The 20,188-nt window shown below is 44.4% G+C and overlaps 1 protein-coding gene across 1 annotated transcript; it reads right to left on the bottom strand.

Annotated features, from left to right (window-relative positions):
* Window positions 1-19,472: 19,472 nt before the first annotated feature.
* Window positions 19,473-19,989, bottom strand: LOC130865045 (ubiquitin-like). The gene has a single exon (XM_057755902.1). It carries the CDS (start codon window positions 19,933-19,935, stop codon window positions 19,549-19,551), a length of 387 nt encoding a protein of 128 aa, XP_057611885.1. The 5' UTR covers window positions 19,936-19,989; the 3' UTR covers window positions 19,473-19,548.
* Between the last annotated feature and the right edge of the window lie 199 nt (window positions 19,990-20,188).

Raw genomic sequence — 20,188 nt, 5'->3', positions numbered from 1 at the left:
GGACAGCCAGGACTGTTTCACAGAGAAACCCTGTCTCTCTCTCTCACACACACCTCCCTCAGAAAAAAAGAAGAAAAGAACAAGGAAACGTTCTGAAATGTCTTTGGAGTGCTGAAGAACGACAGCAGACTTGCTTCTAGCCACATTCCTTATATCTCCCTACTCCTTGTGCATGTGAGAACACATCTCTCCTCATTCGTACCAGCTGAAAAATCCTTCAAATCTTGGAATTCTGGGTCCTTTTTCATCATGATTTCCACTGTTACATCATTTTCCTCTCACTGTATTGTGTGGGGTTAAAAGAAAGAAAGTTAGATGGCTCAGTGGTTAAGAGCAATGGCTCCTCTTTCAGAGAACCCCAATTTCAGAGATTCCCAGTACAGACGTGGTGGCTCACAACCATCTGTGACCCCAGCTACAGAGGATCCAACAACACCCTTGGCCTCCCTGAACACCAGGCACACATGTGGTATACAGACAAATATGCAAGCACAACACCCACACACATGAAACACAAAAAAAGAGAGGAGCCATAGAAGTAGACATGATGGGGGGCGGGCGCAAAGGCAGGAATATGTGAGTTTGAAGCTAGCCAAGGGCCAGTGAGCTGGCTCAATGGTATGAACGCTTGTTGCACAAGTGTGATGGCTAACCCCCAAAAGTTATCTACTGATTTCTGTATTTGTCCATGACGTCCGCATATGTGTGTGCATACACACAAACACACACAAATGGTAAATAAAATTAGAAAGAAGCCTGCCTATGCTACATAATGGAATAGTATCATCTCAAAAAAATAATAAATAAATAAAACACAGAAGTTACATTAGAAATGTCTTCTGCCAGGCAAAGGCCTGAGGATCACACGTTTTAGGCCAGCCTGGGCTACATAGTGAATCTATCTCAAAAAAACAATGGCTGGAGTATAGGTCAGTGGAGCACTTGCCGAGCACGTGCAAGCGCATGCCTCAGGACTGCAAGAGCAGAAAAGAAAGGGAAAAAAAGCAGCAGAATCCAACTATATGATGATCAGTCACAGGAATTACAAAAGGAGTCTATGAGCTCAGCAAGCAGGTTTCAGTGTAGTTTGTTCAGGACGAAAGGACCTCAGCAGAACAAGTGATGGCACAGCCAGGCACAGTCACTTCCCATTTGGTTATTGTTGTTTACATTTCTTTGTTGAGCCCACATTTCCATAGCCCTTTTCACAGGTAAATTCACTTCTGCTTCATGGTGAAGACAGGCAAAGGCCACCCATACAGGCAACCAACTTGTCTGTTTTCTTGTCTTACATGATTATGTCTACCACCGTGTCTTGATTTATAAGCAAAACCTACAAAAATAAATGTTTTGTGGTTCATCTAAAAAATAGCACAGAAATATTACTGTTATTTTTGGTGAATAAAATCAATTTTGTATAGTTTATTTCAATCTAAATAAAATATGAACTTTGTTTAAATTTCAAAAAAAAGAAATGTCTTTTGTCATATAATTTAGTTCATAACTCTTAAATTTAAAACTCTTTCCTTTGCTACTTGTCAGAGGAGAGATAACCTTAATCCCAGTTTCCAATATCTTCTTTTATTAAAATTGCCTTTATGCCACGTTTCTACCAACATTCTGATCACTGGTCATGACCAGTCATTCCCATTACAACTGTCTTCTGAGTCCTCACCAGGACTACCCTAACTCAACCAGGGACTTTTCCAACCTACCTTCCCAAGTCTCGAACCTCTAACCTCTAGTAAGCCAACTGGTCTACCACTAAGCCCCTGTGTCTCAGTTTCTATACTTAGGAACTAAAACAGTGCCATATATAAGTATTTGATAAATATTTGTTGAATGAACAGATGGTTAAATTAATCAGTTAATTAACTAGATAAGAATTAACTCACTAATTTATGAATAAATAAAAGTCATACCCCAACCTTAGCGTATTCTAGTCAGCTGGGAGGAACCAACAAAAAGAACCCAGAGGCCTAAGTTTGCATGTTAGTTTTAACTATCTAAGATTTTGGAACCAACAACAGAGGTCAGGAGCTCTTCATCCAACCCCTCAGTGTGCCCTCCAGTGCTCACAGTCTTGAAATTCTATTTCATTATGGGATGTCTATGAATGCAGGTTCTGCATTGAACACATAGCCATACCTGCGTGCCTTGGTAATTCTGGTCTGTAGGCTCCTGGGCTTTTGTGGGGAAACCTTCTCTGAGCCTGCACAACTTGGCAGTGGGAAGGAAAATCCAACTGATTCTGTCTTCGGGAATTTTCAGGAGCTGTGCAGGACTCTGAGTTTGGGTAGCTGCATTCGCCTTTCCTTTGTATTTTCCCCCTTTATTTAAGGATTAGAATGTCTGTATTACAGGGCTTGTCATGCAATAGAAGATACAGAACAGAACATATATGACAAGAGGAAAGTCCTTTATCCGCATCCTGGGTGATGCCACACCTTAGTTGCTAAAGATCCTACTGCTGGGAACTGTCGGCAACTCCCCATCTCACACTTCAGATTTCAGGCCTGTCAAGTTAAGCAACATAGGACTTCGCACAAGAGCCCTGAATACAGATGAGTTATGACTAACTTTTATGTGGGTCACCAAGGTTTATGAAAGGAATATGAGTTCATACAAGAAGACGGGAATCACTCCTCCCTGTAAAACTCCTCCACTGTAATTTGAGGGTGGAAAGGAAATAAAGCAACACTAGGATTATTTGGAAAATCAAAGCTAAATTATTACAATGTTTCATTTAAATAATTGTCTACAAAAGTTTTTTTTAGAGGGGATCTTGTTATGGAGCCTAGGTTCCCCTTACCTCAGCCTCCCATGTGCTGGAATTACAGGCATATACCACCATCATGATTAGCCCACAACTGCTTTGTGGGTGGAGCCAGAGGTTGACTTTGGATGTCTTCGTCAGTTACTCTCTACCTCATTGAAACAGGGCCTCTCACTGAACCTGGAGCTCACTAATTCTGCCATAGTAGCTGGTGAACAAGATCCCAGGATCCTATTGCCCCCTCCGCCAGCAGTGGGATTACAAGCAGGGACCACATCTCCATTCCTGGCTTTTATGTGGGTGCTAGGAATACAAACTCAGGCCTTTTCATTTTCATGGCAAGAAATTTACCAGCAGTACCATTGCCCCAGACCCATATTTAATTTTTTAAAATGAAAATTAAAAGGTTAGGGCCTGGAGAAATGGTGGCTCAGAGGTTAAGAGCATTGACTACTCTTCCTAGAGGTACTGAGTTCAATTCCCAGCAACCAGAGCACTAACTGCTCTTCCTAGAGGTACTAAGTTCAATCCCCAGCAACCACATTCATCTATATAATGAGATCTGATGCCCTCTTCTGGGGTGCAGGCAAACATGCAGACAGAACACTGCATAATAAATAAGCCTTAAGAAATTAAAAGGTTGGGGGCTGGAGAGATGGCTCAGTGGTTAAGAGCATTGCCTGCTCTTCCAAAGGTCCTGAGTTCAATTCCCAGCAACCACATGGTGGCTCACAACCATCTGTAAAGAGGTCTGGCACCCTCTTCTGGCCTTCAGGCATACACACAGACAGAATATTGTATACATAATAAATAAATAAATATTTAAAAAAAAAAAGAAATTAAAAGGTTAATTTGGAAAGATGAAATAACAATATTTGAAAGTAAATAAAAAAATTTTCAAGTAAACCTGGAAAAGATTATGATGAATGAGGTAAACCAGACCCAGAAACACAAATTCTAAGTATTCTTTCATCTGTAGTTCTGTCTTAATTAGGGTTTCTTTTGCTGTGGAGAGACACCATGATCACAGCAACTCTTCCAAAAGAAAGTATTTAATTGAGGTGACTCCATATAGTTTCAGAAGTTCAGGCCATTATCATCATGGCAGGGAGCATGGCAGTGTGAAGGCAGACATTATATCTACATCTAGCTACATCGTGATCTGACGGCAACAGGAAGTGGACTGAGTGTCACACTGAGTGAAGCTTGGGCAAAAGAGACCTCAAAGTCCGCCCCTTAATGGCATACTTCCTCCAACAAGGTCATCCCTACTTCAACAAGGCCACATCTCCTGACAGTGACATTCATTTGGGGGGCTCTTTTCTTTTACACCACCACAAGTCCTAGCTCCCTATCTTCAGATGTGAGTATATAACCTGGAGTAGCTGCCCAAACAAGGAAAGTAAAATGGGCCCATGGAGGTGGAGGAACACTAGAGAGGGGATTGAAGCCTTACTTGGGAAGGGGAAGGTATATCCGTAGAGAAGGGGAGAGAGGAGGAGGAAAATAACACTAAGGATGTTTGAAAAGGCCATAGGGAATCATAGCATTTTTACTTCCTTAGAATTATTTATAATACACCTAAGTGGGTGTGTGTGGGTGTGTGCATTCACACATACACACACAAACACACACATATTTTTAAGTAAAGTTATGCCACTTGGGCTAACAATGCTTCCTACAAGAGCCATAGAATACCTAATAGAAACCGTAGCTAGTACCAGGCGTGAGCAACCTTTTTTGAGGTTGGTCAGGGGACTCCAAGAGACTCTTAAAACAATATAGGATATTGCTATTGCCCTTAGTTGCCTCCCAGAGGTTGAAGTTAATAGACACCATGCCCTTCAGACACAGAACTCAAGCTATATCTGACCTGAAAGCCTCCTCTATGAGGACCAGAAGGCACTATGTAAACTGCCAAGGGAGGGAAACAACCAAGCGTACTGCCTGGCTGTGATGTCTATGAACCACAAGGACCGGTATAGCAAGATATCCCTAAAAGGTGTATGTAGTTGTTTTGTTTTGTTTTGTTTTGTTTTACACTGTGGGGGCCCACCACCCAACTCCCAAATAGTCTTGCTTATAAATGCCCTGCCTTAGCTTGGCTTATTTCTAGCCAGCTTTTCTAAACTTAAATTATCCCATCTACCTTTGGCCTCTGGGCTTTTACCTTTCTCTATTCTCTATTTCTTCCTTTCCTTCTTACTCTGGCTGATTGTGTGACAGGGTGGCTGGTCCCTGTTGTCCTCCTCCTCTCTATCTCTCGCTCCTTCCCCTTCTCTTCTTCTGTTTATTCTCTCTGCCTGGCAGCCCCGCCTATCCCTCTCCTACCTAGCTATTGGCCATTAAGCTCTTTATTAGACCAATTAGGTGTTAGACAGGCAAAGTAAGACAGCTTTAAAGAGTTAAACAAGCCATGCAGTGGTGCTGCATGCCTTTAATCCCAGCACTCAGGGAGGCAGAAGCAGGGGTATCTCTGTGAGTTCAAGGCCAGTCTGGTCTACAGAGCCAGTTCCAGGACTGGCCCCAAAGCTACTGAGAAACCCTGTCTTGAAAAAAAATGTTAAACAAATACAACATAAAAGAATGCAACACATTGTTGCATCATTAAACAAATATTCCACAGCATAAATGAATGTAACACATCTTCAATTACTATTCCACATTAACAGTGGTGCTCATATCTTGGTAGTAGCCAGCTGCTCTCTAGTTGGGCTTAAAACCTGCTTAATAGAAGAGAAATCATGCCAGGTACTGAAATCTAACCAACTACTTGGGGCTGGTGGTCATAGGGCTTAGAGGAGAACCGACTACCAACATTTCACTAAACCACTAACTACATTCTAAATACTTACCCTTATACCACAGATAAGTATAATTGTCATCTGTCATCAAAGAAGCTTTTCCTTGCAAAAGATGGAGACTATTATAAAAAAAACAAAACAGCAACAACAAAGAAAACACTGCTGGTCAAAATGCAGAAGAGCAAACTGATCCAGGGGTACCTAGTACTCATAGGTACATCTACAAGACAACTCCTTTAATCCCAGCACTTGGGAGGCAGAAGCAGGTGGATTTTTGTTTCAGGCCAGTCTGGTCCACACAGCAAGTTCCAGAATAGTCAGGGCTACTTAGAGAAACCATATTGCATAAAAACAACAAAACAAAATGAACAAACACAAAACAATCTACAGTACAACTCCTGCCTCTAAGGCCCAAAGACATCACGTAATGGGGCAGAATGATTGTAAACACCAAAGAACCCAGAAGTCTTCTACGAGAATGTTCCTCTGAGAAATGACAAGGAAGCTACACCCTCATGATACATCAACAATATGACTGCCTAAGCAAGGTCTGTACAATGACAATGTAACACCAATGGACACAATAACATGGGAGGGGAAATCTCACAAGACCCCACATCTAAACAAAGAACAACAGGCAACTAAGGACCGCTAAGAGAGGGAGAAAGAGCCCCCTAATTGGTTATCCACTATCTAGCAATAAGCTCTGAAATCATAAACATACAAACAACACCAAATGGGCTCAGCATTTCACATTTATGCATATGTGAAAATACAGTTGAAGAAAAAGAAGCTATGAATTTGACAGGGAGTAAGGAAAGAACATGGAAGGGGTGGGGAGGAGAAAAGGAAGGTGTGAGATTATGTTATTATACTTTAATTAATTAACTAATTTAATTTTTCTTAAAGTTGAGCTTTAGAGGGCTTTGGGTATAGCTTAGTGGTAAAGCACTTCCCCTGGGTTTGATCCATGATGCAGCAAAAATAAATATATAAGCAAATCTACTAGTCAATTAATTAAAGCAATAACTAGATAAACTTAAGTGATTTCTGTAAACATTATTTTTCTTAGAAAAGTGTGCTTTTTTAAGATTTTTTTTTTTTTTTTTTTTTTTTTTTGGTTTTTCGAGACAGGGTTTCTCTGTGGTTTTGGAGCCTGTCCTGGAACTAGCTCTGTAGACCAGGCTGGTCTCGAACTCACAGAGATCCGCCTGCCTCTGCCTCCCAAGTGCTGGGATTAAAGGCGTGCACCACCACCGCCCGGCCAAGATTTATTTTTAGACCCAAGATTGTGGCAGCAGTGGTCTGTGTGCCCTGGTCTCCCTACCGCTGGGGCATGGACCCAGGGAGTGGAGGGTTCAGCTCTCGCATGGAAGAGAGCTACTGCATGTTGGCATGAATATGCTCAGTGTTTCCCTGAAATCCCACAGCTGAGAGCAATAGAGACCTGAGTTACATACCTGTTCCTAACTCCACATCAGGACCAAGTTCCTTCTCTGGGGAGATGGTAGCCATACCTTCTTCTATAACCCTCATCTAACCCAGTCAGAGCCCACTTCTGACTGACCATAAAGATGAGTGAAAAAGAACCTCACCAAGGCAACCCGGTCCTCAACGCTGGTTTGGAGCATTTTTCTGTGAGTATAAATGTTTTTCCTGATATGTGTATGTGCACCCCATGTGTGTCTTGTGCCTTAGTCTATTGCTGTGACTAGACACCGTGACCAAGACAACTTTTATAAAAGAAAGCATTTAATTGGGGGCTTGCTTTCGGTGTCAAAGGTTTAGTCCATCATGGCAGGAAGCATGACGCTGGAGCAGTAGCTGAAAGGTATCTACTGATCCATAGGCAGAGAGAGAAAGACCACTGGGCCTGGCATGGGCTTTTCAAACCTCAAAGCCCGACCCTAAGGCGTAGGTCCTCCAGCAAGGCCATACCTCCTAATCCTTCCAAAGAACTCTACTCTTTACTCTTGACTAAACTTTCAAATATATGAGCTTGGGGGCCATTATTCTTATTAAAACCAGCACAGGAGGTCAGCGGGCATCCGGTCTCCTGGAACCGGAGTTACAGTTGGTTGTGAGCCACCAGGTCAGTGCTGGGAATGGAACTCGAGTCCTCTCCAACAGCAGCAAATGCTCCTAAAGGCTGCGGCCACCTGCCCAGTCCAGTTTATGTTCTTTAAGGATAAATGAAAGCGTTGTTAATTGTAAAACAGCTTATAGAATGTCTAAGTGAATGGAAAATCTTTTCAAATTTTGCTCTGGATATAAAACTTACTAAACAATATCGTGGCCGGGCGGTGGTGGCGCACGCCTTTAATCCCAGCACTTGGGAGGCAGAGGCAGGTGAATCTCTGTGAGTTCGAGACCAGCCTGGTCTACAAGAGCTAGTTCCAGGACAGGCTCCAAAGCCACAGAGAAACCCTGTCTCAAAAAACCAAAAAAAACAAAAAACAAAAACAAAAACAAAAAAACAAAACAAAACAAAACAAAAAAACAATATCGTAACTTCATTATTCAGCATAGAGAAGTATTAAACAGCTATACATAGTTACTCATAAAATTCTAGCTTTTAATTACACATAACAGAAATAATTTATCTTCCACTATGATGATAATTTTCATTGGTATCTATCTTTCTTGTGTAAGTATTTAATAATTGTAAACAATGTCACAAACACACAGCCTTTATATCAGAATTGAATTGAAATTCACTTCAAAAAATGAAAAATACTACTTTTTATTGTTTTGTTTTTTTTTATTTTCATATTTGAGGTCAGGTCTCATTCTAGCTGACCTGGAAATGACTGTATAGGCCAGACTGGCCTTGAACTCATGGTAATCCTCTTTTCTCGGTCTCCTGAATGCTGGAATTATAGGCATGAGACATCACATTCAGCAAAAGCTTATATATATATATATATATATATATATATATATATATATATATTCATTAACCTTTTATATTTTGAAATAGGGTCTTTCTCTTTTTATTATTATTATTATTATTATTATTTTTTGTGGCAGCACTCTACCACAAAGCTATAGTTTCCGGCCTTCTCTGAGCCTAAGTTGTTCAGGTGACCATTAGGGGTTTCCTGCCTCAGCTCCCCAAGCAGCCGGAATACAAGGTAGTTCACACCAGGCTTCTGAGGTTCAATTTGAGGAGTGGCTATTCTTTTTCAATTACATTTTTAGGGGATGAGGTGAAGAAGTGGGCATGGCATGGCATGTGTGTTGCTGTCGGAGGACAACAGGAGTCTGCTCTCTCTTGCACTGTGGAGAGCCAGGGATCAAACTTCTCTCCGGACTTGGTGGCCACACTTACTTTCTGGCTGAGCTATCTCATTGGTCCTTGGGACAGGTTTTTTGTTTTTGTTTCTGTTTTTTATTTGTTTGTTTGTTTTGTTTTAAGACAGGGTCACTTTATGCAGCCCTAACTGTCTTGGAACTCACTTTGTAACTGGGCTAGTCTTGAACTCACAGAGATTCTCCTGCCTCTGCCTCTCTACTAAAGGTGTTTGCCACCATGCCTGGCTCTTGAAAAGTTTTTGATGGAGTATCCCCAATGATTGCTTCATGAAAACTTCATGTCTACCAGTGACACAGAAAGACTAGGGAAGGTTTGAGAGTCTGAAGTTTAAGCTACGGCTTTTAAAGTCTGCAGGGGACAAGAGAGATGGCTCAGCTGTTAAGAGCTTTCCCTGAGGTTCCAGAAGACTGTCTAGGAAGAGTGGATCACAACCGCCTGTAACTCAGTTCCCAAGGGTCTTATGCCCTCTTCTGGCCTCCACAGGCTCCTGCACACACATCATCCACGTACACAGACACACCTGCCGCATTCACTCCCATAAATACAGCACAAAAGTAAAAATCAAAATAAATCTTTTTTTTTCTTTTTTGAGACAGATATCCCTGGCTACCCTTGAACTCACTCCATAAACCAGGCTGGCCTTGAACTCAGAGATTCGCCTAATCTCTGCTGCCCAAGGACTGGGATTAAAGATGTGTGCCGTCACCACCACCCAGCCAAAACATTTTTCTTAGAACTGTGCTTCAAGAATTAACAACCCTAACCAGTTATATGCTGGCTCATGCTACTCTCACCCCCGAGAGTGGGTTTTTCTGTGTAGCACTTGGTTGTCCTGGAACTCATTCTGTAGATCAAGCTGGCCTCAAACTCCGGAGAGATCCACCTGCCTCTGCCTCCCAAGCACTGGTCGCTGGTTCATATTGAGCTACATATTTTTCTCCGCTCCCCTCCCATCCTCCTCCCTGCCGTTCAACCCTCTCCCATGATCCCCATGCTCCCAATTTACTCAGGAGATCTTGTCTTTTTCTACCTCTCATGTAGATTAGATCCATGTATGTCTCTCTTAGGGTCCTCATTGTTGTCTAGGTTCTCTGGGGTTGTGAATGGGTAGGCTGGTTTCTCCTGCTTTATGTCTAAAAGGGTGGCTCATGGTTTTAATGCCAATGTTTGGGGGGCAGAAGCAGGCCTATCACTGCAAACTTGAGGCAAACCAGGGCTACAAAGTGAGACCTGTGTAGAAAAAGAAATGAGGAGAGGGAAGGCGAGGCCGGGGCTACAGTTCAGTAGTAGAATACAGGTAGTACTTAGCATGTTGGTAGCAATGGATTTAATTGCTTGTGTTTCAACCAAATGTTGCAAACTGTATAACAAGTGCTAACTTTAAACAGAAATAAAAGCTCCTATCTTCAATCCTGAATGCACCCTACCTACCATCTATGTATCCTACCTTCAACTCCCACCCAGTGCTAGGGATGAATGCAGGGTCTCACGCTGCATTCTGCTACTGAACCATGTGTGACTGCAATGTGACTTCATTAAAAGACCACCTGGAGGCAGGAGAGATGGCTAAGGGATAAAGGTGCCCAGAACCAAGACTGCAGAGTTGAGTCTGAGCCGCAGGATCCGCATGGTGGAAGGAGAGAGAGATCAGCTCTTGAAGGTTGTCCCCTAACCTCCACCTGCATGCTTGCACAGGTGAGAGTATACACATTAAATAAATACATACATAAATGCCAATAAAATAAATTTTGGGGGGGGGGGATTTTTCGAGACAGGGTTTCTCCGTAGCTTTTGGTTCCTGTCCTGGAACTAGCTCTTGTAGACCAGGCTGGCCTTGAACTCACAGAGATCCGCCTGCCTCTGCCTCCCAAGTGCTGGGATTAAAGGCGTGCGCCACCACCGCCCGGCCAATAAAATAAAATTTAAAAACAAACACAGCAGCACACACTTGCGATCTCATAAACATTCTGGGCTACACAGTCAGTTTACAGTCAGCTGTGGCTGAAGGGCAAGCCTATCTCAGAAAGAAAACGACAACGACAGGAATGTAAGCGCACTCGTCACAGGGAATCAGGTGGGCGTGGCTGGTGTGCTCTGGATCAACCCCTTAGGCCCCAGGGAACCACTTCTCTGTGCTGTGCTATGTCCTTGAAACAAAAGGCAACTGGCTACAGAGGCCTCAAAGATTCAGGTCATGCTATTGCTGACACTGAAGTAGGGAAACCCTTCACATTGAAACAGAAGGATTGGAGCCTGTCCTGGAACTAGCTCTTGTAGACCAGGCTGGCCTTGAACTCACAGAGAACCACTTGCCTCTGCTTCCTGAGTGCTGGGATTAAAGGCGTGGGCCACCCCCACCCCACACCCCCACACCTGGCCCCGAAGGAGATTTTTTTTTTTAAATAACAAGAATAGATAAAGGTTGAATGATTATCTTCTCAAGTTCTTTCAGTGTGAATGCAAGAGACTTTGGCTTGCTGAAACATCTTTTCCTCATGTTAAGTACCCATGGTCTTGTTTCTCTTAGAATGTTAGAGAAATTTACCCATAAATCAAGGTAAATCTGAAATAGTTGAAAATGGTGACTGGAAAACATATTTCTTCTGCAAAGACTTATTTATTTGTTTGTTTGTTTGTTTATTGTGTGTGTGTGTGTGTACATGTTCTGTCTGGATGATTGTCTGTGCACATGCATGCCTGGTGCCTATAGAGTCAGGAGGCATCATCCCCTGGAACATGTCAAGAACATGTGTGTGCTGACAACTGAACCTGCTACTCTGCAAGAGGGGCCCTCTGCAAGTGCTCCTAACTTCTGGGCCACTGTAGTTAATTGCTCCCAACTACAGTCCCAAGAAACAGTTTTCTGTACCAAACACATTCATAGCATTGTTTTTTCCATGACTTTTTGAGACAGTGTTCCATTTTATAGCCCAGGCTACCCTAGAACTCAGTATATAATTCAAGCTGGGCTTGAACTAAAAATCTCCCTGCATCACCCTCCACCTACTAGAATGACATGAGCTCCGTAATGAATTAAATAAAAATGCTGTGACTCCCCGGCGGCTGCAGCGGCAGAAACACTGCAGGTCCCTGAGCGGCGGCTGGCAGTGGGTCCCAAGAGAGCAGCCAGTCCTAGGCAGGGACTGGCACAGGTCCCCGAACAGTAGCAGTGGGCCATGAGGAGAGACACACAGATGGGCGTGCCACGAGATCACACTGCAGGTCTCCAAAGGCGGCTGGTCCCAGACAGGGAACCATGCAGCAGGAGACAGACAGGCACGCCACGTAGAGTGAGACTGGATATTTATTTAGTGGGTTATGGAATGGAAAAGGAGAAGGGGAGAAGAGCAGAGAGGCAGAGAGAAAGAGAGGGGGGAGGGGGGAGAGAAAGAGAGAAAAGAGAGAGAAAGAAGGGAGAGACAAAAGCTGCCTCTTCGAGGGGGAGCCGGAAAGGGAAGAGGGCAGAGGAGACTGCAAACAGGAAGGAAGATCTGTCTGCCTCTACAGATTGGCATGGGGGTGGGGGGTTGTCCCTTAAAGGGACAGAACAGATCATTACAGCCACCGTGGCCTATTTAACTTTGTGTGTTCTTTGTATGAGCACCTGTTGGGGTGCATCTGCCACTGTGCAGATGTGGAGCCAGAGACCAACTTTGCAGTAGTAATTCTCTCCTTCTACATGGGGTCCCAGTGATCATACTAGGGTCGTCAGACTTTGCAGCAAGTGCCCTAACCCACAAAGCCTCATCATTGCCCACCTCCTCATACAACTTTTAAGACAGGGTCTAGCTGTCCTGTAGATCAGATAACCTCAAATCCATAGATTCTTTTTACTACACAGTCATACTACAAGTTACCAAAAATCAAGAAGTTTGTCGTGTAATCCACAGGCAGTATTTACAGTTTTCAACTCTCCCAATATTACACATCACGATTATCTTCCCCATTTTATAATCCAGTTCAGGATCTTACACTACATTTCTTTTTAGCCTTTTTAAATCTCAGCAGTGCTGTGGTTTCTGTCATTTATGACCTTGACATTTTTTATTTATTTATGATTTTATTTTGAGCTGGGTGGTGGTGGCAGCAGCACATTCCTTTAAATCCCAGCACTCAGGAGGCAGAGGCAGGCAGAGCTCTGTGAGTTCGAGGCCAGCCTGGTCTACAAGAGCTAGTTCCAGGATAGCTAGGTCTTGAAGAGAGAGAGAGAGAGAGAGAGAGAGAGAGAGAGAGAGAGAGAGATTTGGTTTTGCTTTTGTCTTTGGGTGTACATCTGTGTGAGTATGTGCACTTGTGTACAGGTGTGTGAAGAGACCAGAGAGGGTGTCAGACTCCCCAGGACCAGAGTAACAGGTGACACTGAGCCACCCGACGTGGGTGTTGAGAACCGAACCTGGGTCATCTGCAGGAGTAGCAAGTCCCCTTAACTTCTGACACGCCTTCCTGCTGCTCATACACTTTTTAAGATAATCACTTTGACTGGGCAGCGGTAGCTGACACCTTTAATCCCAACACTCAGGAGGCGGAAGCAGCTCAATGGTGGACCACTTGCCTAGCATGGCTTGTAGACTCCTTTATCCTTCAAAGCAGCTTGCTTATCATCTTCAACAAGAGTGTGGCAATGACTCCCAAGGTCCAAATGAGGAGCAGAAGGAGGGAGAACATAAGCAAGGAAGTCAGGACCGCGAGGGGTGAGCCCACCAAGACGGTGGGGCTGATCTAATGGAAGCTCACCAAGCTGGACTGGGCCTGATGGAGCATGTGATCAAACCGGACTCTCTGAATATGGCAGACAAGGAGGTCTGACTGAGAAGCCAAGGACAATAGCACTGGGTTTTGATCCTTCTGCATGTACTGGCTTTGTGGGAGCCTAGTCTGGTTGCTCACCTTCCTAGACCTGGATGGAGGGGGGAGGACCTTGGACTTCCCACAGGGCAGGGAACCCTGACTGCTCTTTGGACTGGAGAGGGAGGGGGAGGGAAATGGGAGAAGGGGAGGAGGTGGAAATTTTTAATTAAAAAAAAAAAGAGTGTGTTCGGTTGTCCAGCAGCTAAGAAAGAGCTGCATTCTGCTAGTAAGCTTATGAGCTTGGAAAAATCCTTTCCTGATTGAGTCTTGAAATGCGAGTGCAGGGTGGGCTATTAGGACTGAATGTTCTGTCGCAGCCCCTGAATTCATAGCTTGCTATCCCACTCCCCATGTGATATTAATATAGGGCCTTCAGAAAGTCCATGGGCTGTTAGGGTGGAATTCTCCTGAGTGGAAAGAGAAGGAGGACTCTGAAAGCTTCCGAAGCTTCTTCCCCATGAAGCGGTGGTTCTTGGCAGGGGGCTCTTCTGGGAACCCAACTCTAGCACCCAGTTTTGGACTTTCTGTTCCAAAACTATGAGAAACAAACTCTTATTGTTCCTAAGGTTCTCTGTATAGTCTTCTACCATAGCAGCTCAAACTGATTAAAAGAAAATGAAAACCTGATTATAACCTTGTAAAAGACCCTGGGGTGGAGACTGCAGCTAGGCCACATGGAACTCAGGATCCACAGAACGAGGGAGACAGTGAAATAGGTGTATTTTATGCCACTACAGTTTGTATGATTTGTTATGCAGCAGTAGATAAGTAACAGCACATACGGGCATATATGTTATGTAGAATTGTATTTTTTTTGTCTGGTTGGTTGTTTTGTTTTGCTTTTTTCAAGACAGGGTTTCTCTTTGTATCCTTGGCTATCTTGGAACTTGGTCTGTAGACCAGGCTGACCTTGAACTCACAGAAACCACAAGCTTCTGCCTCCAGAGTGTTGGGATCAAAGGTTGTGCGTCACCACTACCTAATCATCTCTTAATGCCAGTACATTGGCAGCAACCAAATTTTGGAAAGGACCAATTTTGTTCAAACTATGGCACAAATCAAACTGATGCTATCTGCAGATCATGTTTGTATGCAGGAATTGCTTGTTCTCCAACTCTTGAGTTCCTCTTCGTGCAGGGTGGAATGTGGCGAGACATGCACAAGCTTCAGTCATGAGAACAAAGACGGCGTCTTTCACTGATTAGAGTGCTGGGACTTTGAGGGAAGATGGAGCACTGTAAATTAAGAAGCCTGTCGTGGTTAGTATTGTCAACAGGACTAGATTCTGAGTTAACTAGAAAACACACCTCTAGAAATGTTCCTGAAGATGTTTCCAGAGAAGTTTACCTGAGGAGGGATGACCCACCCTGAGTGTGGGCATCAGCATCCGATGGGCTGGAGTTCCCACCCTGAGGGTGGGCATCAGCATCCAATGAGCTGGAGTACCCACCCTGAGTGTGGGTGTCAGCATCCCATGGACTGGAGTACCCACCCTGAGTGTGGGTGTCAGCATCCCATGGATGCAGTACCCACCCTGAGTGTGGGCATCACCATCCCATGGACTGGAGTTTCCACCCTGAGTGTGGGCGTCAGCATCCCATGGATGGAGTACCCACCCTGGGTGTGGGTGTCAGCATCTCATGGACTGGGGTACCAGAATGGATAAACAGCAGGAAGCGAGTGTAGTACCAGCAGTCATCATCTTCTGCTTCTTGACTGTTGATGCCACATGATCAGCCGTCTCACATTCCTGCCTGCGTGTCTTCACTGCATGATGGATTACAGTATATACCCTCTTAAAGCATTAACTACAATGAGCCCTTCCTTCTTTATGTTGCTTTTGTCAGGCATTTTGTCACATCAACAACAACAACAAAGTAATATGGAGGGGCTGGAGAAATGGCTCAGAGGTTAAGAGCATTGCCTGCTCTTCATAAGGTCCTGAGTTCAGTTCCCAGCAACCACATGGTGGCTCACAACCATCTGTAATGGGGTCTGGTGCCCTCTTCTGGCCTGCAGGCATACACACAGACGGAATATTGTAAACATAATAAAAAAAAAAGTAATATGGAACCAGGGAAGGTGACACATGCCTGCTATTCCAGCACTGGCAAGAACAGAGCAGGAGGAGAGTGAGTTCCAGGCTAACCTGGGTGACATAGATCACGTCTCAAACTTTAAAAACGCAGTCCAGGTTGTATGAAGTCTAAGACAGATATTTATCACTGACGTCTGTGTCTCTGTGTTTGACACCATTTTATGAGTCTCTCCTAGATTAGAGCCCTGAACTTTTGCTGTTGTTTTCATAGCCCTGACCGGTCCTGGAGATCACTTTGTAGACCAGGCTGTCCTCAACCTCACAGAGCCGCCTTCCTCTGCCTCCTGTGCACTAGGATTAAAGGCATGTGCTATCAACAGCTCTGCCTCAAGTTTATTTTAAGGTTGAGTGAGCTTTTTTGGCTAGGAAGGAAAAAGCACCAGAATCTTGGTTTTAGTTATTTAGTGGGGGGGGAGGGGGACAGACATGTCAGGGTTACAGGACATTTTTTTTTTTTTGGTTTTTCGAGACAGGGTTTCTCTGTGGCTTTGGAGCCTGTCCTGGAACTAGCTCTGTAGACCAGGCTGGTCTCGAACTCACAGAGATCCGCCTGCCTCTGCCTCCCAAGTGCTGGGATTAAAGGCGTGCGCCACCATCACCCGGCTACAAGACATTTTGACAGCTTGTAGGAGTTGGTTCTCTCCTTCCAACGATGTGGATCCTGGGGGTGGAAGTCAGGTCATCAGGCTTGGAGACAAATATCTTTTCTTGCTGAGCCATCTTGCTAGCCCAGATTTCCCCAACTTTTGGGAGTCTGTTGATTTGATGGCTGCCTACTTCCCTCTGTGACTACAAATGCTTCTGCAAGCCCTTTACTGATGGAACACTGTCCTTTAGGAGCAGACGTAGCCCTGAGTGTGCTTCTGTGCAAGGTAGGGTCTTCCCTAGAGGCTTGAAATAAATGACTCTTGTTTCAGAACTGTTTTTTCTTTCTTTTTATATCAACACACCCCACGAGAAAAACAGGTTAGCAATCTCCTGAGGTAGAGCTGTTCATTTACTCTGGACCATCTGCCTGCCTCTGCATGTTATGCCAGGATAAACAGACTTTAATCTTTTTTGAATCACTGTGTTTGAGGATCACTACATCTGCACCCTCCATCATAGGTAAGCTCCCAGAAGAAACATTTAAACCTAAACCTCAAATTACTAGACTAAACAAGTTGAGGTAGACCTGATGACTCAGACCTGCAATCCCAACACTTAGGAGGAAGACCAAGAGTTTGAGTCCAACCTGGGCTACATGCTGACAACATGTCTGTCTCCACGGATAAAAACAAAAGAGTGAACAAGTGCTACAAAGAGTAAAAGAAAGATAAACTCATTTACCTAAAGGTAGAAAGGCTAGTATGGCTTTGACGACTGAGTGAATGGTAGAGATGATGGTGGTGGCGCAGTCTTCAGGATGGGCTTGCACAGAGGGCCAGTGTGATGGCCAGTCTTACCTGTCACCTGGGAAGAGGACCTCAATGAAACACTGTCTAGATAAAGCTGTTCTGTGGGCTTGTCTGTGGCTGTCATGACCGTCTTAATTGAGCTGGGAAGACCTAACCCACTGTGGGCAATACCATTCCTCAGGGTTATATCCTGAACTGTTAAAGGGTAGAGAAATTGGGACTGTAAAGATAGCTCAGTGGTTAAGAACATTGTGGCTTTTTATAGAGGATCAGGGCTCAGTTCCCATCATCCATGTAGTGGATCACAACTGCCTGTAATTCCAGTTCTTCTTCCAGGCTCTTTTCCAGCCTACAAGGACACACCAGGAGCATTGGTGCACATAAATTCATGAAGGCATGTATTTAAAAAAATATAGATGATAAAAAGGTAGATGATAGACGATCTTTAAACAAAAAGTAGAGAAATGGCGCCGAGTAGAACCAGTGTTTATAGCCACTCCTCTCTGCTCTTCACTGTGGATATAACTGAGGCTTCAGGTTCCAGCCACTGCAACGTCAACGTCCCTGTGGTGATGGACATAACCTGGAATTGTGTTTCTCCAGTAAGGTGGGGTTCTGTTTGTTTTGGTTTCGGTCAGGGTATTTTAGAAATGAAGCTAGGATAACACAGTTTTTGCTCTCCCCTTCCCTTGTTTTTTTGAGACAGGGTTTCTCTGTGTAGCCCTATCTGTCGTGGAACTTACTATGTAGAACAGGCTGGACTCAAACTCAGTGATCTGCTTACCTCTACCTCCCAAATGCTGGAATTAAAGGTGTGTGCCCCAACCGCCCCTGCATGCAGTTTTAAAGTCATAGTAGGTCTGTGGAGAACTTTTCTAAGTGTCAAAGCTAGGCTTGTACTCTAAAAATGTCACTTTCTGCCTGTAGTCAATCAACTGACGTGGCTAAGAGCCTGCAACAGGCCAGGGGACTCCTCTAAGGACTGACTCAGAGCGTGACGATGGGAGAAGTGAGGACAGAGAAGAGAGAACAGATCTTGGAAATCGTGTAGGTGCTTGACAAGCCCTAGCAACTGATTGCTCTTAAGGAACTACGGGAAAGAGAAGATCAAGGACGCCTTTGGTTGAGCAACCACAGTTGCAGATGAATGTTGTAGATCACACAGGCAAGGGCAGAGGCGCAAAGGTCAGCTAGGGTACTGGGGAACAACTGGGGTTTGTGTTTTTATGGGAAGGAGACAGATTTTGCTGTTAAAAGAAGCATCCTTTTTAGGTATGTTAGCAACTGGATGTTCATTTGGCCTTGGAGTAGTCCAAGCCCCGCCAAGATCTGGAATAAAAGGGAAATGCCTGGGCTGAAGATAGAAATATTTATAGATGGATGGGCCATAAAAAGTATTAACTGGATGAAGTAAGTCTCATCTGGGAAAGACTGCATAGAAAGGGAAAGGCAGAGGAGAGGGTGAGGAAGAAAATTCAATGAAAAAGGAAAATCAAAGAGGCTACTACCACAAGAGCCCAGAGCAGTGCTTCAGGAAGGACGGGTACAGCTAGGAATATTTGGTCTAGCTTGCCTGAGGCCCTAGGTTCAAACCCCAGCTTTGCGGGGAGGGATTGATATACTATAACACAAACTAATCAAAGACTGAACCGTTAGGTTTGACCAAATGTGGGCCTTGAAAACTACCATTTTTATTTAACCCCCAAGGATAAAAACCCATTTCTGGGATCAGAAAGAACAATGAAGAGGAACAGGCCACAAATATGAATCACCTATGGGGGAGTTTTTACAGAAAAAAAAAATGGGTGATAGCAGAAAGGAGAAGTAGAGTTAAGTTTTAGAGTTGGAGATTGGACTGCCAGAAAAATGGTTCAGTGGGTAAAGGTTTGCCACCACGTCTGATGACCTGAGTTTGATCTCTGGGACCTCTGTGGTGAAACAAGAGGAACAACTTCCCAAAGTTGTCCTCTGGTCTCCACATGTAAGATCACATACATGTACACACAAGTGCACGCGTGCACAGGGAGACTTAGTAGTACAGCATATGTTTAGCATTTGGAAACTCTGGACTCAGTCCCCAGCTTCTTTCCACCCAAACTGGGTAAGATTCCACTAGGAGTGACTACAAAGAAAATGAGTGGTTATGATCCTGGCACTTAGGAGACAGGAGCAGAGGGATCCCAAGGCCAATACCAGCCTAGGCCATACAGTTCAAGTCCTTGGCTGTCTTTTTTTTTTTTTTTCTGCTGCAGTCGATGGAAGGGGACTTTATTTGGTCCCAAGGTCACGGGCCAGTTATGGCCCCAGCTTTATTTGACCTTCTTCTTGGGGCGCAGGTTGTTGGTGCGGCCGTACTTCTTCTTGCGGCGGTTGACTGCACGGGGGTGCAGGCGTGCATAGCACTTGCGGCAGATCATCTTATCACAGTTGTACTTCTGGACAAGCTGACGAAGGGACGGCTCAATGGTGCCACCACGCAGACGAAGCACCAGGTGCAAAGTGGACTCTTTCTGGATGTTGTAGTCGGACAGGGTCCGGCCATCCTCCAGCTGCTTGCCGGCAAATATCAGCCTCTGCTGGTCAGATGGGATGCCTTCCTTGTCTTGGATCTTGGCCTTGACATTCTCGATGGTGTCACTGGGCTCGACCTCAAGAGTGATGGTCTTGCCCGTCAGGGTCTTCACAAAGATCTGCATGTTGGCGTCAACCCGCTCGGTCGCCGCGTTGAAAAGAAAACCTTGGCTGTAAGTCTTAGGACAAGAGCAAAAGATGGCAAAACTATGTAAAATAAACACCTCTGAAAAGAATTTTATTTTTGTTTTTTGTCTATGATTGTTTGCCTGTATGTATACATGTACATATATAACTTGTGCTTGCCTGGTGCCCAGAGAGGAGGCTGCTGGATCTCCTGGAACTGGAGTCACAGATGAATATGAACCAGCATGTATA

The sequence above is a fragment of the Chionomys nivalis genome, chromosome 2 (assembly GCF_950005125.1).
Source record: "Chionomys nivalis chromosome 2, mChiNiv1.1, whole genome shotgun sequence".
Lineage (NCBI taxonomy): Eukaryota > Metazoa > Chordata > Mammalia > Rodentia > Cricetidae > Chionomys > Chionomys nivalis.
Note: the sequence above shows the minus strand (reverse complement) of the source record. Positions and strands in the feature narration are given on the sequence as shown.

Excerpts from the sequence above, each read along its gene's own strand:
- LOC130865045 (XM_057755902.1), bottom strand. The coding sequence starts at position 19,935 with ATGCAGATCTTTGTGAAGACCCTGACGGGCAAGACCATCACTCTTGAG.